General features: G+C 38.4%; 1 protein-coding gene across 2 annotated transcripts in view; it reads left to right on the forward strand.

The window, feature by feature from the left end:
- Positions 1–17,342, forward strand: part of RAPH1 (Ras association (RalGDS/AF-6) and pleckstrin homology domains 1) — a 100,242-nt gene that overhangs the window by 23,110 nt on the left and 59,790 nt on the right. For both annotated transcript variants that reach the window (XM_075028249.1, XM_075028250.1), the window contains exon 2: positions 13,268–13,387. In XM_075028249.1, the coding sequence (XP_074884350.1) occupies positions 13,268–13,387 (120 nt within the window). The remainder of the gene's footprint in view (positions 1–13,267; positions 13,388–17,342) is intronic.

Genomic DNA, 17,342 nt, shown 5'->3' on the forward strand with positions numbered 1-17,342 from the left:
AGGCTCTATCACACATAATGGTTACTTGGGAAGACAAACACCATAACTCTGAATGTCCCCCCCTTACTTCTTCTCCCAGCTTGATATGCTGAGCATGATGTCATATGGTCTGGAATATCCCTTTGGTCAGTTGGGGTCAGCTGTCCCAGCTGGGTCCCCTCCCAACTTCTTGTGCACCCCCAGCCTACTCAGTGGTGGGGTGAGGTGGTGTGAGAAGCAGAAAAGGCCTTGACCCTGTGTAGGCACTGCTCAGCAGTAAGGAAAATATCTCGGCGTTATCAACGCTGTTTTCAGCATAAATCCAAAACATAGCCCCATACTAGCTACTATGAAGAAAACTAACTACCCCAGCCAAAACCAGCACAAGGCTTTACTAGAGAATAATGGTGGTGGAATTGTTACAGGTTTTGGCACCCTGCTCAACCAGATGTCTCTCAGAAGTTGTTTTGTGGATTGAAGTCTCTTCTGGAAGGGCTTCCCTCTTACTTTTTGAGGAGAAAAAGAGCGAGTGCGGAGGAGTTATACAAGTGTAGGACTTCCTTCAAGGGAATTTTTTTTTTCTTGCCTGGTGGTGGTGTCAAAATACGACTTGGATTCTTCCAGTATCAACAAGGAAAACTGTGAGTTGCAGTTTATGCAGCAGGAAGTTGGCTTTCTGTCCTGTTATTGCATGTGAGGTTTATGGGTATCCGAAATTGTGCCTAATCACCTCCAAGACCCAGGGGAAGACGCTGATAAAGTACTGTCTCAAAGCAGTGGTTCTCCTGCAGTTGTGAGATTCATAAACATGTTTTTCCACCTACATCCATATCATGAAGAACTTGTCTGTACTTTCTCCTTTTCATGTCCCATAGCTGCTCCCAAATTTCATTGTGTGGCAAGGGACCCTTCAGCCCATGTGCCACACATCACTACCTAGTGAGCAAAGTTGGTTTACTGCCAAATGGTCCCCTCCCCTTTCCTGTCATAGAAAACTGCCCCATTCCTGCTAACTTCCAGCCTTTCTTTCCAGTCTTGACTGCTAGGTCTCATCTGTCCAGTGCCCCACATTAGTCTTTCTCCTAGACTCACAGGGCTTTTCTGCTATGCAGTCCTTCCAAGCCTCCCACAAGGCACAGCTTTTCCATGGAAAAGCATCTCCTTACATAGCATTTCTTTCTTTTCTGGTAATGTCATGGTGCAGTGCCATACATCCATTTTTTTTTTTTTTTCCATCAGAGTGGCTATCCTCGTCTGCCTCACACCTCAGCAGACATAATTCTGTGTAGAGGTTGGTGATGAAAAAGAGTGGTGGGGATAGAGGGGGGTTTAGTGTCCCTGCTTGCAGTTTGCAATGAAGTTGGAGGATGAAAGTTGACTGCCAATCTAAATACTTAAAGCTGGTCTTACTAGTGGCTTAAAAATGTAAAAATTGAGCCGGGGAAGCTGTTTAGATAGGTTTATTTTTGGTTTAAGCCAGTGTTGTTGTTGTTCTTCTGCTCAGCTTGTTAGGAGTGGGTTTAAAGTAAATCAGGTGTCTTCTAAATTGAATACACTTTTTCCTTCTTTGATAATGTTTCAGCTAAAAGATTACTTCCCTACTTGTCCTTTAAACAATTTTTTAAAGTGATATTTCTTAAAGTTATACTGTTTTGTAACAGCTAGCTATAAACAAAATGTGTTGACTCATAAATGCTAAGAATGAAACACCTATGTACTTTAGGTGTATTGCATTTATTTGTGGGTTTTCTGAAAAATATACAGTTGTGGGTTTTTCTTTCTTTTTTTTTTCTGGAGGTGGTAGTTCCAGCTATAGTGAAATACAGCTTTTCACAATGTAATCTTAATTCTTACCAGGAATCCTAAATCAACTTCCAGCCTATTGCAGCTGAGGTTAGTGTAAAGAATATATACACTGATATGAAAGTTTATATAAAGCAACTTGTTGAGAATGTTGTTTCTTTATCATAGCTAAAGCACTACTCTTCCATTTTTTTTGAACCATGGTTCATAGGCTGTCACTAGGCCCTTGTTGAAAGGGATTTGGCAACTTCTTCTGAGTCTAGATAGTACCCACATTATAGAGATTGCCAGTGTCTGGTATGGTTATCTTAAGTGAGCATTGGCATAATGATTATTTTTAACCTTTGAGAGGGTCCCTTGAGCAAAAATTAGTTTTTAACTGTATTAAAGCACAGAGTAGCTCAGAGTGGTATGAGGACATACCCTCACCTGTATTGTAATTTGACCTATGACCTAAATGATTTTCTTGCACCTCCCTCCTCCTGGTTGGTTTGATCTTTCATATATACCATCTTCTAGAAGTACTGTTAAGATGTCCAGCTTATACATGTAGTTGGTAGTTACTTGCTTTTATTTTGCTTTCTTATAGTTGAAAGACAGCCTAGTATGAGTGTAAAAATGAATTTCTTTGAGTATTCATTCCTGGTGGAAAAAGACTCTCTACAGGCACAATAGACATAGACTGATCTGTAAAGGGATGTGAATTTTATACTGATTGGTTGGCAAGAGCTTCTTCCCTTCCCAAGTGCAGGGTGAGCCTAAAAGTGCTGCTGTCAGCCTGGTGATTGTTATTACTGGGCCACAGCTACAAGAATATTTGGGTATTTCCTGGGATCTATCTGTAAGGCCAAATACTGTCACAAAATCCATTGCTATTCTTAGTCTGCTGATGGAGAAGAGAGACTATGTAAACTTTTCTGGAATGAATGAAGTTGCAAGAAGCAAGTAAGCTCATAGAAATTAATTTACGGTGTGTCTTCTAATGCTTCTCTGGATTGAAAAGAAGATCCACAGGCTGGTGTGGTAGATTGGGTACCTGTGGAGCTGTCATTCAGGGAGTAGCCAGAATGGCATGAATGTGCAGCACCTGTGCACAGGCTAGTCTCACCTGCTTCTGTTGCATTATTAAATCAGTGCTTAGTTTAGTGGTGGTAGTAAAGTGGTTTCCTTTAAATGCAGCTGACAAGTGGTTTTCAGTGCCCATTAAGTTTAACTATGGATGTATATACAATGTCATTCTTTCATGCTGTGTCTCTTCTCATGTATTGTTTGAGACATCCCCTCCTTCCGAGTGGACATCCCTTCATGCAGTTTCATGCATCTTGGTTCAGTCACGTGCTGATGCTGAATTAAGGAGTTTCCTGTTTGCTAGGTTTCCTTACCAATTGCACCAACATAGAAGTACCTCTTTTTGCATTGCCTGTAAATAGAATAGTCAATGCAACCTGCATGTTGAATAGCAAGCACAGGGATGGAACTGTATACTGTGGGAGGGGGAGAGGGAAGAATGTAGATCTGCATCACAACAAGGTGATGAGCAGGTTTTGCTCATGTCTCAGTTGAATCCTTTTGAAGGCTGTTGTGTGCTCCCCCTACAGAATAAGACAGCCTTGATTTTGTTGTGTGTTATTGCTTGGTTTTGATTTTTTTTTTCCTTCTATTATAATTCCATCAACACTAGCAGCTATGGAAGAAAGAGAGGGCCAAATGAGACACAGCAGAATTAGGTGCTGTTTTATTTGAAAAATGTGTTAGACCTTTTGGATCATCATTTGGACTGTTGTTAGTAGTATGTCTGAAAATGTCCTCATTTCAAAATAGAATCCTTTAACCAGTTATGTAAAATACCGTGCATGTTTCTGTGCTTTTTTAGTCAGATTTTATGTTCTGTTTTTACATACAGAATGTTGCTGAAGGTACAGTTATGGATGTACGCAGTTTTCCTTGTTCTGTCTGCCCAAATCATGAGCAGTTTGCTTTGTATTCCTTGCCTTGGCCCTTATCTGGAAAATGGAAATCTTCCTTCCTTCATTCTTCCAACATGTCTGGTGTAGTTTCGATGATAAATGCATACAAAGATGTTAAAGGCTTGCATTTTTACTTGAATCATTAAGCCCTTGGGAAGTTTCAGTAACAGTTCAGACAACCAAGTTCTTAATTTCTTTTTCTAAAGGTTTTATATAAGCTTTAGTGGAGCTTCGGGCTGGCTGATCAGTATGTGTGAGTCTACCATGTCATTAGGAGATGTGCACTTCTGGATCTCTCATCCACTTCCTTTGTGTACTCTGGGGACAGAAGGGTTGCCTACATTACCCTTAGTGATCTCGTATCATTTGCAGCTGTGTATTAGGATAACAGCTGTAATTGAATTGAATATTATGCTTCAGGACTTAAGTGAGCTGCCTGCTGTGATCAGGAATGTTTGTCTTTTCCCTATGCTGCTGCACATCTCCTCCCCACCCCCCCCAACCTTCCCTTCACAATTAGTGAAATATTTAAGGGTGTTACGTTTTCCTGAAATCTGTGGCCATAGCTAGAATTGGGAAAGCAGAGCAAGGAGCCCTGTGGTCTGAGGTAGGGAATCCTCACTGAGACGCTTGCATAGTCTTGTCTTGCTGTCTACTCAAAATAGTGGCTAGAGTTGGCTGAAATCTGTTCTGCCCCTATCCCTCAGATCAAATTGGCAAGAAATGTCCGAGGGCTTTTCTTTTTCCTAATCTGTATGGACCAAGAATCACCTCATAGAGGCATCTGAAATTTATTTTTCTTAGTAATTTTTCACTCACTGTAGAGGCTCCATCAGCCTTCAACCTGGGGGAAGTTTAATGGCCTGCAACATATAGGAAGTGTAATCTTGAGGATTGGTAGGAAGGATTCTTCTGAAAGAAGAACTCAGGACTGAAATAGCAGAACTTGTTGTGAGTCACTTGTGGTTCTTCGGTGGGTAAGAAGGAGATGCTTTTTAATGATCATTTACTCGAGCAAAATTCGCCATTTATCTAAAAACCTCTAAGACAGGTTGACCTGATCATGTGTTTCTGTCCTCTTCAAATACTGTCATGAGCATGTTCAAAGTATGTGTTGTCTGGAGTCAAGCATAAATAACCCTCTTAAAGCTTTGAATTTGTACGTTCTCAAATTGTGTAATAGTTTAACTTGAATATGAAACCTTTTTTTTTTTGACATCTAGCTGTTTTTTGTCAAGGTTGCAGCTGCTCTAAGATATTTTTTCATTTATAATACAAATGCATCTGTCTAATTCCTACTAATATTTAAAAAAGATTAGTTATGTAAAAAAAATTATTTACAGACATACACTTCTTGACATTACTGCATTAAACTCTCTTTCTGCATCAACTTGTTAATGTTTGTTATTCTTCGTTTGAACATCATTCCAAAGCTAAAACCACATGGGAAGAGATGCTACAATAGTGTTTGTGTTATAACTGTATCATGAAGATTCTGGAAAATTGGAGCTAATGTATGTTTTTAAGTACATCTCTGCCTACTGAAGGCAGACTGATAGAGATTCAAAGTTACACATTTTCCTAGCTTTCATAGTCTCACTCTGTTTTCACACTGAAAATGCTCTAGTCTTAGCTGGTAAGACTAAGACATTGGCTCCTGCAACTAATGAGTGTCATTGTTTCAGAGAACACCTATATTTTATACTCTGCTTGACAAATATTTTACCTAAGGCAACTTGTTTTCATGATCTCTGGCTAAGCAGTTTTTTAAAGCTGTCTTCAGGTTGTCTTCATAAAGAATCTGCTGTGAGACATGATGTAATCTAGGATGCTCTTTTTATGGGAATTAATTTAATGTTTGCTTGGGTACTCCAGCTGGAATCTTGGTTCAGGAAATGGGACACAATGATTGATAAAGCCCCTTCTTTTCAAGGCAACATCTGCCTGGCTAGATGTGAGACGGGCACTGAAATATATTGGAGGGAATAAAGGTTCTACTGTGTGCCTTCTCAGCAGCGCAAATTCCAGATGCAGTTAGATAGATTCTTCAGTAGATGTTTCAGTAATTTTGGTGTGTCCCCTCTCTTGCAGGAAGAAATATCTTTTAAATGTGTTTCATTATACAAGGGGACACCCTATGGAGACTAATTTAAAATTTTAGGCTGCAGTTATGGAAAGCTAGAATCAATATATAAATAGTAATAATACAAAGACAGCTTAAGTGATTATGAGAAACCAACCCCGTGGAATATAGGGTAGACTTCTGCTTGATCCACTTTGTATTTTACCTCTTTCTTCAAGCTTTCAAACAAAGAAGGGGTGGGTGGGTGGGTATTTTGTGGGTGATTTTTCTGTGGCACATCAGAAGTATTTCCCATTGTTTGTTAGAAATCAAGATGATGAAGTAAACATTCCAGTATCTTCAGTTTGTTTATTTCGGGGAATTGTGGGTGCTTGTGTCAACTAAAGTTAGAGGGGGAGTTTATACAGCACTGATGTATTTTGGGGGGGGGGGTTCCAGGAACAGTGAGACAGTTTGCTTTGATATTAACATCTGATAGCTGATTAAGACTTTTTTTCTTCTTCCAGTTGCTTTTTTCAAACAGTTGTTTCATTAGCAGTTGCTAAAATTTATGTAAGTTATATGTTCACTTGTGTTGCTATAATTATTTTTATTACAAACTTAAAAATAATTTTCTTTATATTCTCTATAAGAATTTAGTGAAAATGTTGTTGTTCGGCTATGCTTAAAAAATACAAACAGCTAGAGGCAAAGGCAGGTTCTTGTACAGGCATGTGCTTAATTTTAGGAGTAGAATTAGAAATCAGGCTGTTTGAATAACTGTTACTTTGAGCAGCTTTTAATCCATCTTTTACTGAAACTCTAGCCTGTCTGCAATTCAAAACATGCGTTTTCAGACACAAAGATTTCTTTTCCGTGGTTTCAAAAGATATATTCTTGCATGTTGCACAGATCAGTGGGTAAGGGAGGGAATATTGTGGGCTGTCCAGTTTTGTACCTCCAGCTAAACCTGAGAATAAGGCCTTAGAGTGAGGATGTCGGGTTTTCGTACTTGTTGGATTTCTGCAGTCCAGACTAGCTGCCTAATACCAAGCAAGACTGGAAAATGAAATATGCTCAAACTGCACATTGCTTTTAAAGCTGTTTTTATGTATTCCATAATTATTTGTCTTCATTCTACTAGTTGCTTTGAATGAGTCTTGTACATCTCATGTTCTGCTCTTGACTTCATATGTTTGAAGAATAGGATTTATTGCTAAAGCCCAGTGCCCTATTTTAATTTTGAAGAACAGCTTAAAGAGCCCCATGTGTGTAAACACTTGTTCATTCCTTTTTGCCAACCCTATTTCCAAATTGCTACTAATTAGTTTATTTAAGAAATAAGTAAGGAATTAAAGCCTATTTCCAAAAGTAATGCTGAGTCCCTTGCTTCCTTGATAGATGGAATGCAGTTGAGTTTGACAGGACAGTTCAGTTGAATTGTTGCAGATCATGTGTTGATGTAAAGAAAACATCCTTAATGAGTTGCGGAGGGAGGGAAAGAAGGGCAGGAAACAGGTAGTAGACTTGAATCAGAGGTTGTCACATTCCTTAATAAGCCAGTGACCCAGTATTGAAATACATTAGTAACGATGAATGATTTATACACCTTAATTGTACCTTCAATCTATTGATGTGTGTTTAGGTGCAACTATTTCTTTCTTGGATCTTACACTGAGGCAGGTAGATATTGCTGCCCAGGACCTCAAGAGGTCACCCACAGTACCTCTAAGTATGTGAATCTCTTCATGTATGCAAGGCACAGATTCTATCTTTTTCCAATTTAAAGCTGTATTGCTTACACAGGTTTACCTGTTTAACTGGTACAAAAGAGTGCACAGACATTATTTGATTTTTAAAATGTGGCAACAGATGCTTTCTTTGTATAATACATAAATGCAGAATTTTAACTATTAAAATTATTGCCTGAGTAATTTCAGAAACATATGAGGTTATTGGTTATAAAAGGTATCTTTGTTTTTACTGAAGTGGCTGAAGCTTTATCTTTTATCAGACATTCAGTGTGTTTTCACTGTGTTGTGTGACTACAAGCCTGGAAAACTATTGCCTGAAGCATGCTTTAAAAAAAGAAAAACAAAGCTCAAAGTTGGCTCAAAATAGTATATTGAAGGAAGCTTTCACTTGACATAAAATTTTTATTTGGGTTGTTTTGAATTTGAATTTTTTTGGCTGACAGATTTGTACCTCAGTTTTTGAATTTGAGAGGCATTGGAATGTCTGTGTGCTGTAGGAGCCTTTGGATGTATTCAGCTAGTTCCTATGCTGTTTGAAGCTAAAAGAAAACAAATGCTCTTTTGTTCAGGTTTTCATCTAGATTACTCTTAACGTAAATTGGGTTATAGGACATTGGATAATACACTAAGAGTTTTCCATAACTTTCTAATCCCCCTCCAAATCACTTTCAGGAGTAGTTAATGTCAGAATATTTTATGCTTATTAAGAAGAAACACAGAAATGCTAAAGGAAATGATCTGCACTGTATTGTTGACTTAGTGTGCTGCAATATTAAATTCAAAGGAGAAATGTCAGTCAAAGCACAAGACTTTCTTATTTTTTACTTAAGAACTTGCTGGATTTGATTGGTCCCTGTCATGTGAACAGAATATTAATAAGAAACAAATAATTTACGTGCTCAAACTACCTTTAATTATTTGCCAGAGTGTCAAGAAAATGTGTAGAAATGTGGATGTAAGCTTTGGCTGTCAGTTTTGTGAAAGCATTTACATTTTTTTTCTGTGTAACATTTCTTTAAGCACTCAGGTGAACAAGTATTAGAGGTGAATGAATACCTGCTAGAATCTTACTCCTGTATTTATGCCTGCACACTATGCTTATGTGCTCGTATGGTATACTACTGTAGTGTTCTGTCATATACAACTTCCTGAACAGAAATGGATACTGGCATGATGACACACAGATGATGACAAATGGAAGAACAACTCTGATTTCCAAACCAGCTCCAAACAGAGTATGTTTTCTAAACCAGAGTGTGTGATACAGCTCCTTTTCGTTCCTGGGGCTAGATTTTAAAATGTAGAAATCCAGTTACTTGTTCAGATGGTGTTTTGAATGTTTGTGTATTGTCTACTGCATTCCTGTAATAGATTTGTAACAAATTCAATAGTTGTTTTTAGGAAGAAGATCCTTAGTTCAGTAACAAGCATGAGCTTGTACAGGCTTGTGTTTAAATAATAAAAAAGATTGGGGGTGAAAACATCAGTTGCCTGAAAGATGGTTTGTTTTTGTTTTGGGGTTTTATGCTATCAGTTGCCTTTGAACATACTTAAGCATCTCTAGTTCAAAATGCTTATTACAGTGCTTCTAAAATTATAGTGAATAAACACATTATTGTTGCTGAACCTTTAATCACATTGGCATTTCTAGTAGGACACAGAATTCTATTTTTGTTTCTCTGATAATCTTTCCATTGTTAATTAAGTGTGATGTAAACAAATCCTGCAGTCTTATTCTTTTACAACTACTTTTTTTTTCAGTGCAGAGTGTTTTCATTATAAGGAAATATTGTTAATATAATAATAATATCCTATTCTCTTGAACTGGGTTGATTTAAGGCAGGAACTACCATCTCAAAGTGCAAGTCTGCAGAATGGGGTCTCAGTGAAAGGCACTTTAAGTACACTTTTGATTATAACTTACCTCTGTCTCAAAGCTGTTGCTTTCTGATGACAGCAATTTGTTAGTTTCAGAATTCTGCAATGGTGTCTTTCTTGAAAATGTCAAAATGGTGTATTTGAAGCATTGTTCTTGGGCTTTTCATCTTTCCTTATGTGTTTTGATATCACATCATCTTGCATTTGTCCTGGCATACTGAAAGCTGTAATGGCTTGCATAACAATCAGGTTGAAAGAGTAAAAGGTTCTTTTTTTCTAAATTATTGGTAAGTTTGTTTTTTTGGTTTTTTTTTCTGACAGTGTAATTAAAATAGTAGATTATGATTAGCTGTTGCAACTGGTGACTTCTAATGAAAGCCTCAGTGATTTTTCATAAAACAATATTAGAATACTGTGCTTCATGCATTTAAAAGTGAAAAAACCTAATGAACTGTTTTGGAAACTAGACAGTTGATTTAAAGCTATTATGAGTCTGCCTGTTTAAATAGCATTTCAAACAGATAAAGTTGACTGATACAGTCCATAGTGGATAATGAAATAGTCCGTAGACTATTCACTTCAGTGCAGGAAGCCTTACTTGCATATGGAAGACTATACCATGTTGGTACCTTATTTTATCTAGAGGCAACAGCTACCTAAACTCTGCTACCCTGCAAATGCTCTAGGAATATGAGTGGCTTACTTTATGGTGTTACACTAGAACAGTTATTCCTTTTCCATTTCTTAGATCTAATATAGTTCTAAATGACTCTTTAAAAACAAACAAAACAACAATACAAAGCACACACAACCCCCCCAACCCTTTAAACATATGCCATTTTTCTTTCTTGTTATAAATAAAAATGTCATATCCTTAGAAAGGTGTGATAACTCCCCGTTAGATCATGATTTGCTAAAGAATGGTGCATGTTTGCTGTGATCAACAACAGTGAGAAAGAAAATGGCTGTAAAAAGGAAAATTTCAAGCTTTTTAATTGGAATATGCACTTTTTTTTGAGTTATTACTGTTTCAAATTCTTAAGTCAAAAAGTTCAGATACTGTTATCTGAGCATTTTGTCTCTGCCTTAATTTATTGAATTAATCCTTTAATTAATGTCCTTTGGAATATCTCCTTCCAGTAGGGGAGCTTGTTCTAAGAGAGATCCCTTTTACAGAACTAGCAAGCTAATATTAGCGGTTTCTTAAGCGAGACACTATCCTCTGTGTGCCTTTTGCAAGCAAACGTTGACAGGCTCATAGGAAATGCAGCTGACGTTAGGAAGCTTGGGTGGGGACTACAAGGAGCTGGCAAATACTACAGGGTTTAGTGCCAGACTTGCTGACACGACAGTACTTTACTTGTAAAAGTTTTCTTTAGGCTGCTAATTCTGTCTTCAGAGTAACTGGAACTAAAGCAGTGTCTCTGATGCCAAGCTAAAATAGCTAAAGCAACAGCTTATGGGAAATTGAGAATGCTGGTTTCTTTCCACAGCTTAGTTTGTCAGAAATATTAGTAAAAAGAACAAGCTCCTCTCTTAATGAAAGGATGAGTTATGAACAGTGCCATAGAATGAATGCACTGCAAGACAAGTCCCATCTAACTGTAGATTAAGTGGCAAAAACAGCTCAAAGAGGGAAAGGCTAGCAGTGTAAAGTATCTGTAAATACTGAGCTCTGTCTGTTTTATATCACAGTTTCCATTCATTTGATTTGCCAGTTCATAGTCATATTTCCTGAGGCATGCTTTTAATAGCTTCCCTTAGCCTTTGCTTCGAGTGTACCTAGACATTGAGAAATGCGATGTTGTTGAATGTGAACATTGTTACAGCAGTTTGAACATGTCACCTTAAGTATGATGTGTTTTGTCTTGAATTTACAATATTTCTGGTCTGTATAAAAGCAAAGCTTTAAAGGGGCATGGAAGTGGAATCCAGTTTCTGTTTGTTTTGCAGAAGTTCAGGCAGAGTATGAGTTGCTGCTACCCTGCTGTCTCCAATTCTGTATGTGGAAGAGCTTTCAGGTGACATCATGGAGAGGAATCTTGCAGGGGAAGGCATGCCTGACTTACAGAACATAAAAACTGGTGCAGTCTTGGTGGAAGGATGCAGCTCTATTACATAAGTATATTGGCATTTTTTGGATTTCAGCATCACTTTTAGATTTTAGGAAGAGCTTCCTTCCCTTCCCTGGAGTGCTGGAAGTACTTAACAGGACTCAGAACAAGTGTTGGAAGAAATGAGATTCAGATGGTGAATTTAATCTGTTCAGTGTTTGCTTGGTGCAGTATGCCATGCCAGGTTAGCTTTAGTATTATTGTCCCTTTTAAGGTAAGCAGCTGCATTGTGCTCTCCCACAAAAGTAAAATCTCAGTAGGAGACTGAAGCTGTTTTGCCTAGAGCAACTGGGTGGCAGTATCTTGCATCTGTGGGAGGCACTGGCTTCTGCTGACCTCAGAATTGTAGATCACCTCTGAAATCTCCTGTTCCCCGATTATTTTATCAAGGTAAAGTGAAATATAAGCAATATATAAATAGAAGGAAGGGCTGTTTTTAAATCATGGAGGTTTTTTGCATGAACTATTGTCATATAAAGTCAAAACCGGATCAAACAGTTTTCCTCTGAGATCCCCTTTATCATCTTTCATTACATCTCTCATCAGTTCAACTTTGCAACACTGATGTCTTTCAGACCAAGATTTGTCTTTTCCTAAAGTCTAGCATTTACAAAGTTTACTTTTAAATCTATGAAATGTGAACTGGAGCTTTCTGAAAACTATGTAGCAAATTACTGTGTAGCTTGTGACTTGACCAAATCAAGCTGTACAGCACACCATGAATTTTTTGTGTAGCTCTTGCTGGCGATCTGTTCCCATGTCTCTCTGGACGTTCTATAGCACATCTCTAGGATTTGCTCTTCTGTAGTGCCTGATCACTCCCAAATTGTTGCCTATGTAATTTTCCTCCCAAGTATGTAAACTTTCATTCTGAACCAGATCCTGGGTTTAACAGTATGGATGTACCCAGGAAGGCATGTGTGTCTTGTCCTCCAAGCCCCTTACATGGAGTTATGTTTGGGGAAGAGAATAGAGGCTTGTTTAACAAAAGATTAATTTCCTTTGAGGTGATAAAAGATGACCTTTGGAGAAATTAAGTCTTTATCTTGGTCACTCGAATTTGTTGAATGAAGGAGGGTCTGATAGCTGTAATCATGACTTTCTGCTTCCAGGGAGGAGTTTCTTTGTTGGGTAAAAACTGTGCAGTATCACTGAAGTGATTTCAACAGTGTCCAAGATTTAAACTGTCTCATGGGATGTATTGCTGGCATTCTCTGTGGCCTGTTTAAGCATTTCTGTTTACAGACTGTGTAGAGTCAGCTATTTGCAGTGCAGTGAGACGGCACTTCCTGTGGGTTGAATGGTGTTGCTTAACTGTGGTCAGCTGAATTCCTTGGACAAGAGTTGAATTTTTGTAACGTAAAGTCAATAGACTTTGCCAACAATAGCTGGCAATGAATGCACGTGCAAGGCTAGCATGAAATAATTTCTGATGGTGTATTAAATATTGTGTACTCTGTTCTTCATCTTTTTCTGCAAGGTTCTGACAAAAGTGAGCTTCAAGAATGGCTTTGTAATTATCCATTGCAGCTTTCACACTAACTCTTTACTTTTCAGCAGGGTAATAAACTGTGAACGTATGCAATTTTTATAAAGCTTATGGACAGACATGTGCTTTGACTTCAGAACACTTTTTTAGAAACTTAGTAGCTGACACCAATTTTCTTAGACACTGATACAGTTTGAGTATTAATCTTTAATTTTTTTCAGATGGAGCAATTATCAGATGAAGAACTTGACCATGGTGCAGAAGAAGATAGTGATAAGGAAGATCAGGATCTGGACAAGATGTTTGGGGCCTGGCTGGGGGAACTGGACAAACTCACACAGGTTAGCGAGGTTTCAATCATATAACAGAATAATTCTTTACAAGTATTACATGTTTCTTTTCAGTTGGATGCTAACTACTTAGCACTGCCACTTGAAGCAAGGTAGACTGTAGCATGTGACCAGCTCAGTACTCTTTAAAGATTTCTAAAGTGGCTTGTTTTCCCCATCTCAAAGTTGTTAAATTCATTTTTCATGACCTGCTAGTTTGACCTTTCCCAAAGGGTATGATTTCTTCTGACAACTATGGAATTGGTATTTTGTCCTCATGTATATAGAGAAACACTGACTTTAGCTGGCTGGCTAGAGGTAGGCTGTATCTCCATGCACATGGCTGGATGTTGTCCAGCTATGACAGCATTTATTTGTTGCATCTGAACAGCAATAAGGAACAAGAAATTGTGAATGTTGCCACTGATGACATGTTAAGGTGCCCTGATACACCCTAGAGGACTCACCATTATTCCAGAATACTCTTCCTACATTGGAGAGGCAGCTGAAAGGACATCATCTTTTGGCACTTCCTTTTTTTTAGTGCTTTTTCCTTTCCTTCACAAGCAGATCTTGCATTTTGCATGGTATGTGTATTGGGTCTGGCTGAGATGGAGTTAATACTCCCCACAGCAGCCCTCATAGCACTGTGCCCTGCATCAGTAGCTAGAAAGGTGTTGATAGCACACCAGTGTTTTGGCTACTGCTGAGCAGTGCTGGCACAGCATCAAGGCTGTCTCCCCAACATTTTTGCCCTCCCCTCAATGGCAGGCTGGGGCAGGGCAAGATCTTGGGAGGGGACACAATCAGGACAGCTGACCTAAACTATCCAAACAGATATTCCATACCATATGACGTCAGCTCAGATATAAAAGCTAAGTAAAGGGAGACGGGGGGGGGGCATTTTGTCTTCCGGAGCAACCACTACACGTACTGAAGCCCTGCTTCCCGAGAAGCGGCTAGACATCGCCTGCTGATGGGAAGTAGAGAATAACATCATTTGTTTTTTTTTCTTTGCTTTCGCACGCACGACCTTTGCTATCACTGTATTAAACTGTCCTTATCTTGACCCACGAGCCTTTTGTTATATTTTCTCCCCCCCCAGCTGAGGAGGGGGAGTGATAGAGCGGCTTTGGTGGGCACCTGGCATCCAACCAGGGTCAACCCACCACAGTATGCCAGACTCTTGGGGTGATAGGCCATTTTTCTGTGACTGCCTGCTATGTTTTTTTCAGCTGTGTGAGCTGGCCCTCTTGAATAACATATTTCATCTTCTCCCTCTTTGTCATGTAGACTTAAGCAAAGGTATGATACCTTAAGTTTCAGTAAGCTAGAGAAGAGGTAGCTTTTCTCATCTTCGTCTTACCCAAAGACTGAAGGAAAATTGAGCTAATCATGTGACAGCATTTCAAATTCAGGCTCATCTGTCTTATCTTCTAGTTAAATCTCTGTCTGCAAGATCTAAATGTACATAGCACTCTAGGGGAAAATCACTTTTTTTCTGAACTTGTGCATGCAGGGCAATAAAGAATCCTGCCTTTTGAGATGAATGGAAGACAGTGTGAAATAAATCTTTATATTGTAATTCTTGTTTTTTTAACTCCCTGTGAAGGATTTGTAATGGTAAGCAGGAGCTGTTTTGATGGCATGGGCTCTGTAAATTACCTCGAGTGAGGATCTTCAGAGGAGCACAATAGGTAATTGATCTGAGACCTTTTGCACTCTGCCCCATTTTTTTCAGGTATGAGCAGCCTAGATATATAAGCATACTTGGGGCTTACAGCTACACTATTGACATATAGACTTTATGGTGATGTCTCAATTTGTGTGCTGATCCATGCAAAATTCTTAAAACCTACTAGCAGATAATTAAGGGGAAGACCCACGTTATTTGTTTCTCACTTTCATATTGCTGTACAACACAGTCTGCAGCATAGCCTGACAGTTGCCGTTCTATCTTTTGCGACTCCTGAGAAATGACATTTCTGCTAAAACTTTGAGTGACCTCATATGCTTTTGTATAAACAAGTTAATGCAGTTACTTGTGTCTCAGTTCATTTGTTTGGAAAGTGATTGTGTCTTGATGCAGCTGTCCCAATAAAGTCCCAATAAAGGGGGTGGTTAGAGCTAATAAGCTACAAAGTGCATTCTCCTGTAGTCTCAACATTTGTTGCTATTTGTCATCTGGATTCTAGGAGCAGTAGGAGGAAAGGTTTTTTGTCCCTGAGTTGCTTGAATATTAACTTCCTTTTTAGATTTCCTAGATGTTTGTTTTGGGAGGATTGAAAGTAAGACCCACATTCCTTTCCAGATCGAAGTGCTTTTAAAAAGATTTGTAATTGTTAAGATGCCTATGAGATCATTTGAATTCCCTGTGCCCTCTCTAACTGTTCATCTAATGAAAGCATTTAAAATGTAGTCACAAAATTTGGAGCATATGTGAGCAGAGTTTGGCACTGATGCAGAGTGCATTAACATATATCCGGCCCTAGCTATCCTGCTCTGTGGTGCAGGTTAAATGAAGGAAATCTTACCTTGCTTCTCATGATCATTCAGAACTAAGCTTTTGGTTGCAGTTTTCAGCAGTTCTCCAAACTGCTAGTTTAGCATCATAATGTGTTATGGAGAATGTGCTCTGGTAACTGAGAGCATATCACGTGTTCCCAAGGATGTGAAATAACTTCATTATTAAATTCAGTAAAACACGTTTTAGGTGCTTTTAATCAGAATGTATTTGCTTTGCAGGAGATCTTTTGTGGCAGTCTATGGGTTCAGTCTGAAATAATGCACCCTAACTTGCCTCTTCTGCCTCCAGTTTCACTGCTGCCTCTAGGGTTATAGATTTTTAAATTATTATTATTGTTGTTGTTTTTATTATTATTTAGCTATTCTGTGTGGGACAATATGTAAGCTCCATTAGAGGTACTAGAGGTGAGATTTTTTCCACCTGATGGTAGGCAAGGCTGCATCACTGGCTTCTCCTCATCAAGTGGTGATTGACCTCCTAACAAAGTGGGGGTTTTTGTGGTTGTGTTTTGGTTTGGTGTGGGGTTTCTTGTTTGTTTGTTTATTTTTTTTTTTAAGTTCAAGCCAAACTGAGAAGTGAATTCAGCAAAAATAAATATTAGGGAAAAAAATAGTGCATTTGATTTTTAACACAGGCTTGAGTAAAGATTTGGAAAATGGAAATTAAAAGCTTCGGTGAGAAACTTTCTTCTGTTGGAGCTAGAAGATGCTTTTCTTTCAGACAAGCTTATCTTCAGGAAAGCTTTATCAGTACAAGCATTGCTTAAATTCAGACCCTCTGCTGGCCTGTCAAGGCTCAACGACAGCAAGAGCTAGATTCCCCATCTAACACTTGTCACTCCAGGGCCAGCAGCTCCAGACCTTGTCATGCACCATTTGGGTCACCAGCTGGATCATGGTACCCTCTTGCTTGCTACTTAAAAAATGCTGATATTTCTTATAATATTATGCCTGTATTAGCCTTCATAACATAACAATTCAATGTATTGAGTAGAAAGATGTCTTGTATCTTTTTTTTTTTAACCTGTATTAGTTTTTCTAAAAAAATTTATCCTACATAAACTGGGTGGGGTTTGTTTTCACAATGTAACATTTTTCACAGGAAAGGCTTATTGAGAAAAAATGCCTGAATTTAGCCAATTTAAAATCCTTTTTAATAAAATAGAATTCTTAATTGAATGCTTTTTTTGTACTTATGCCATGATTAGGCTCATAAGCTAATGGTGCATTTTTTGGAGAGGGTGCCACAGTTTGGATGTGTTTAGATACTTGTGCGATTTGCTACAGAGGAGTTGTTACAGGTAAGCCAGCTGTCTGTTTCAACATGAGGTAGTATGTAACACCACTTAAAAATGCATGTAGAATATGCTTCCGTCCGTTTGATTCTAAAAAAACCAGAATGTATTTAACATCTCTTCTCCATTGAATATCTGATGCTAAA

The sequence above is a fragment of the Buteo buteo genome, chromosome 5 (assembly GCF_964188355.1).
Source record: "Buteo buteo chromosome 5, bButBut1.hap1.1, whole genome shotgun sequence".
In the NCBI taxonomy this organism is placed as follows: Eukaryota; Metazoa; Chordata; class Aves; order Accipitriformes; family Accipitridae; genus Buteo; species Buteo buteo.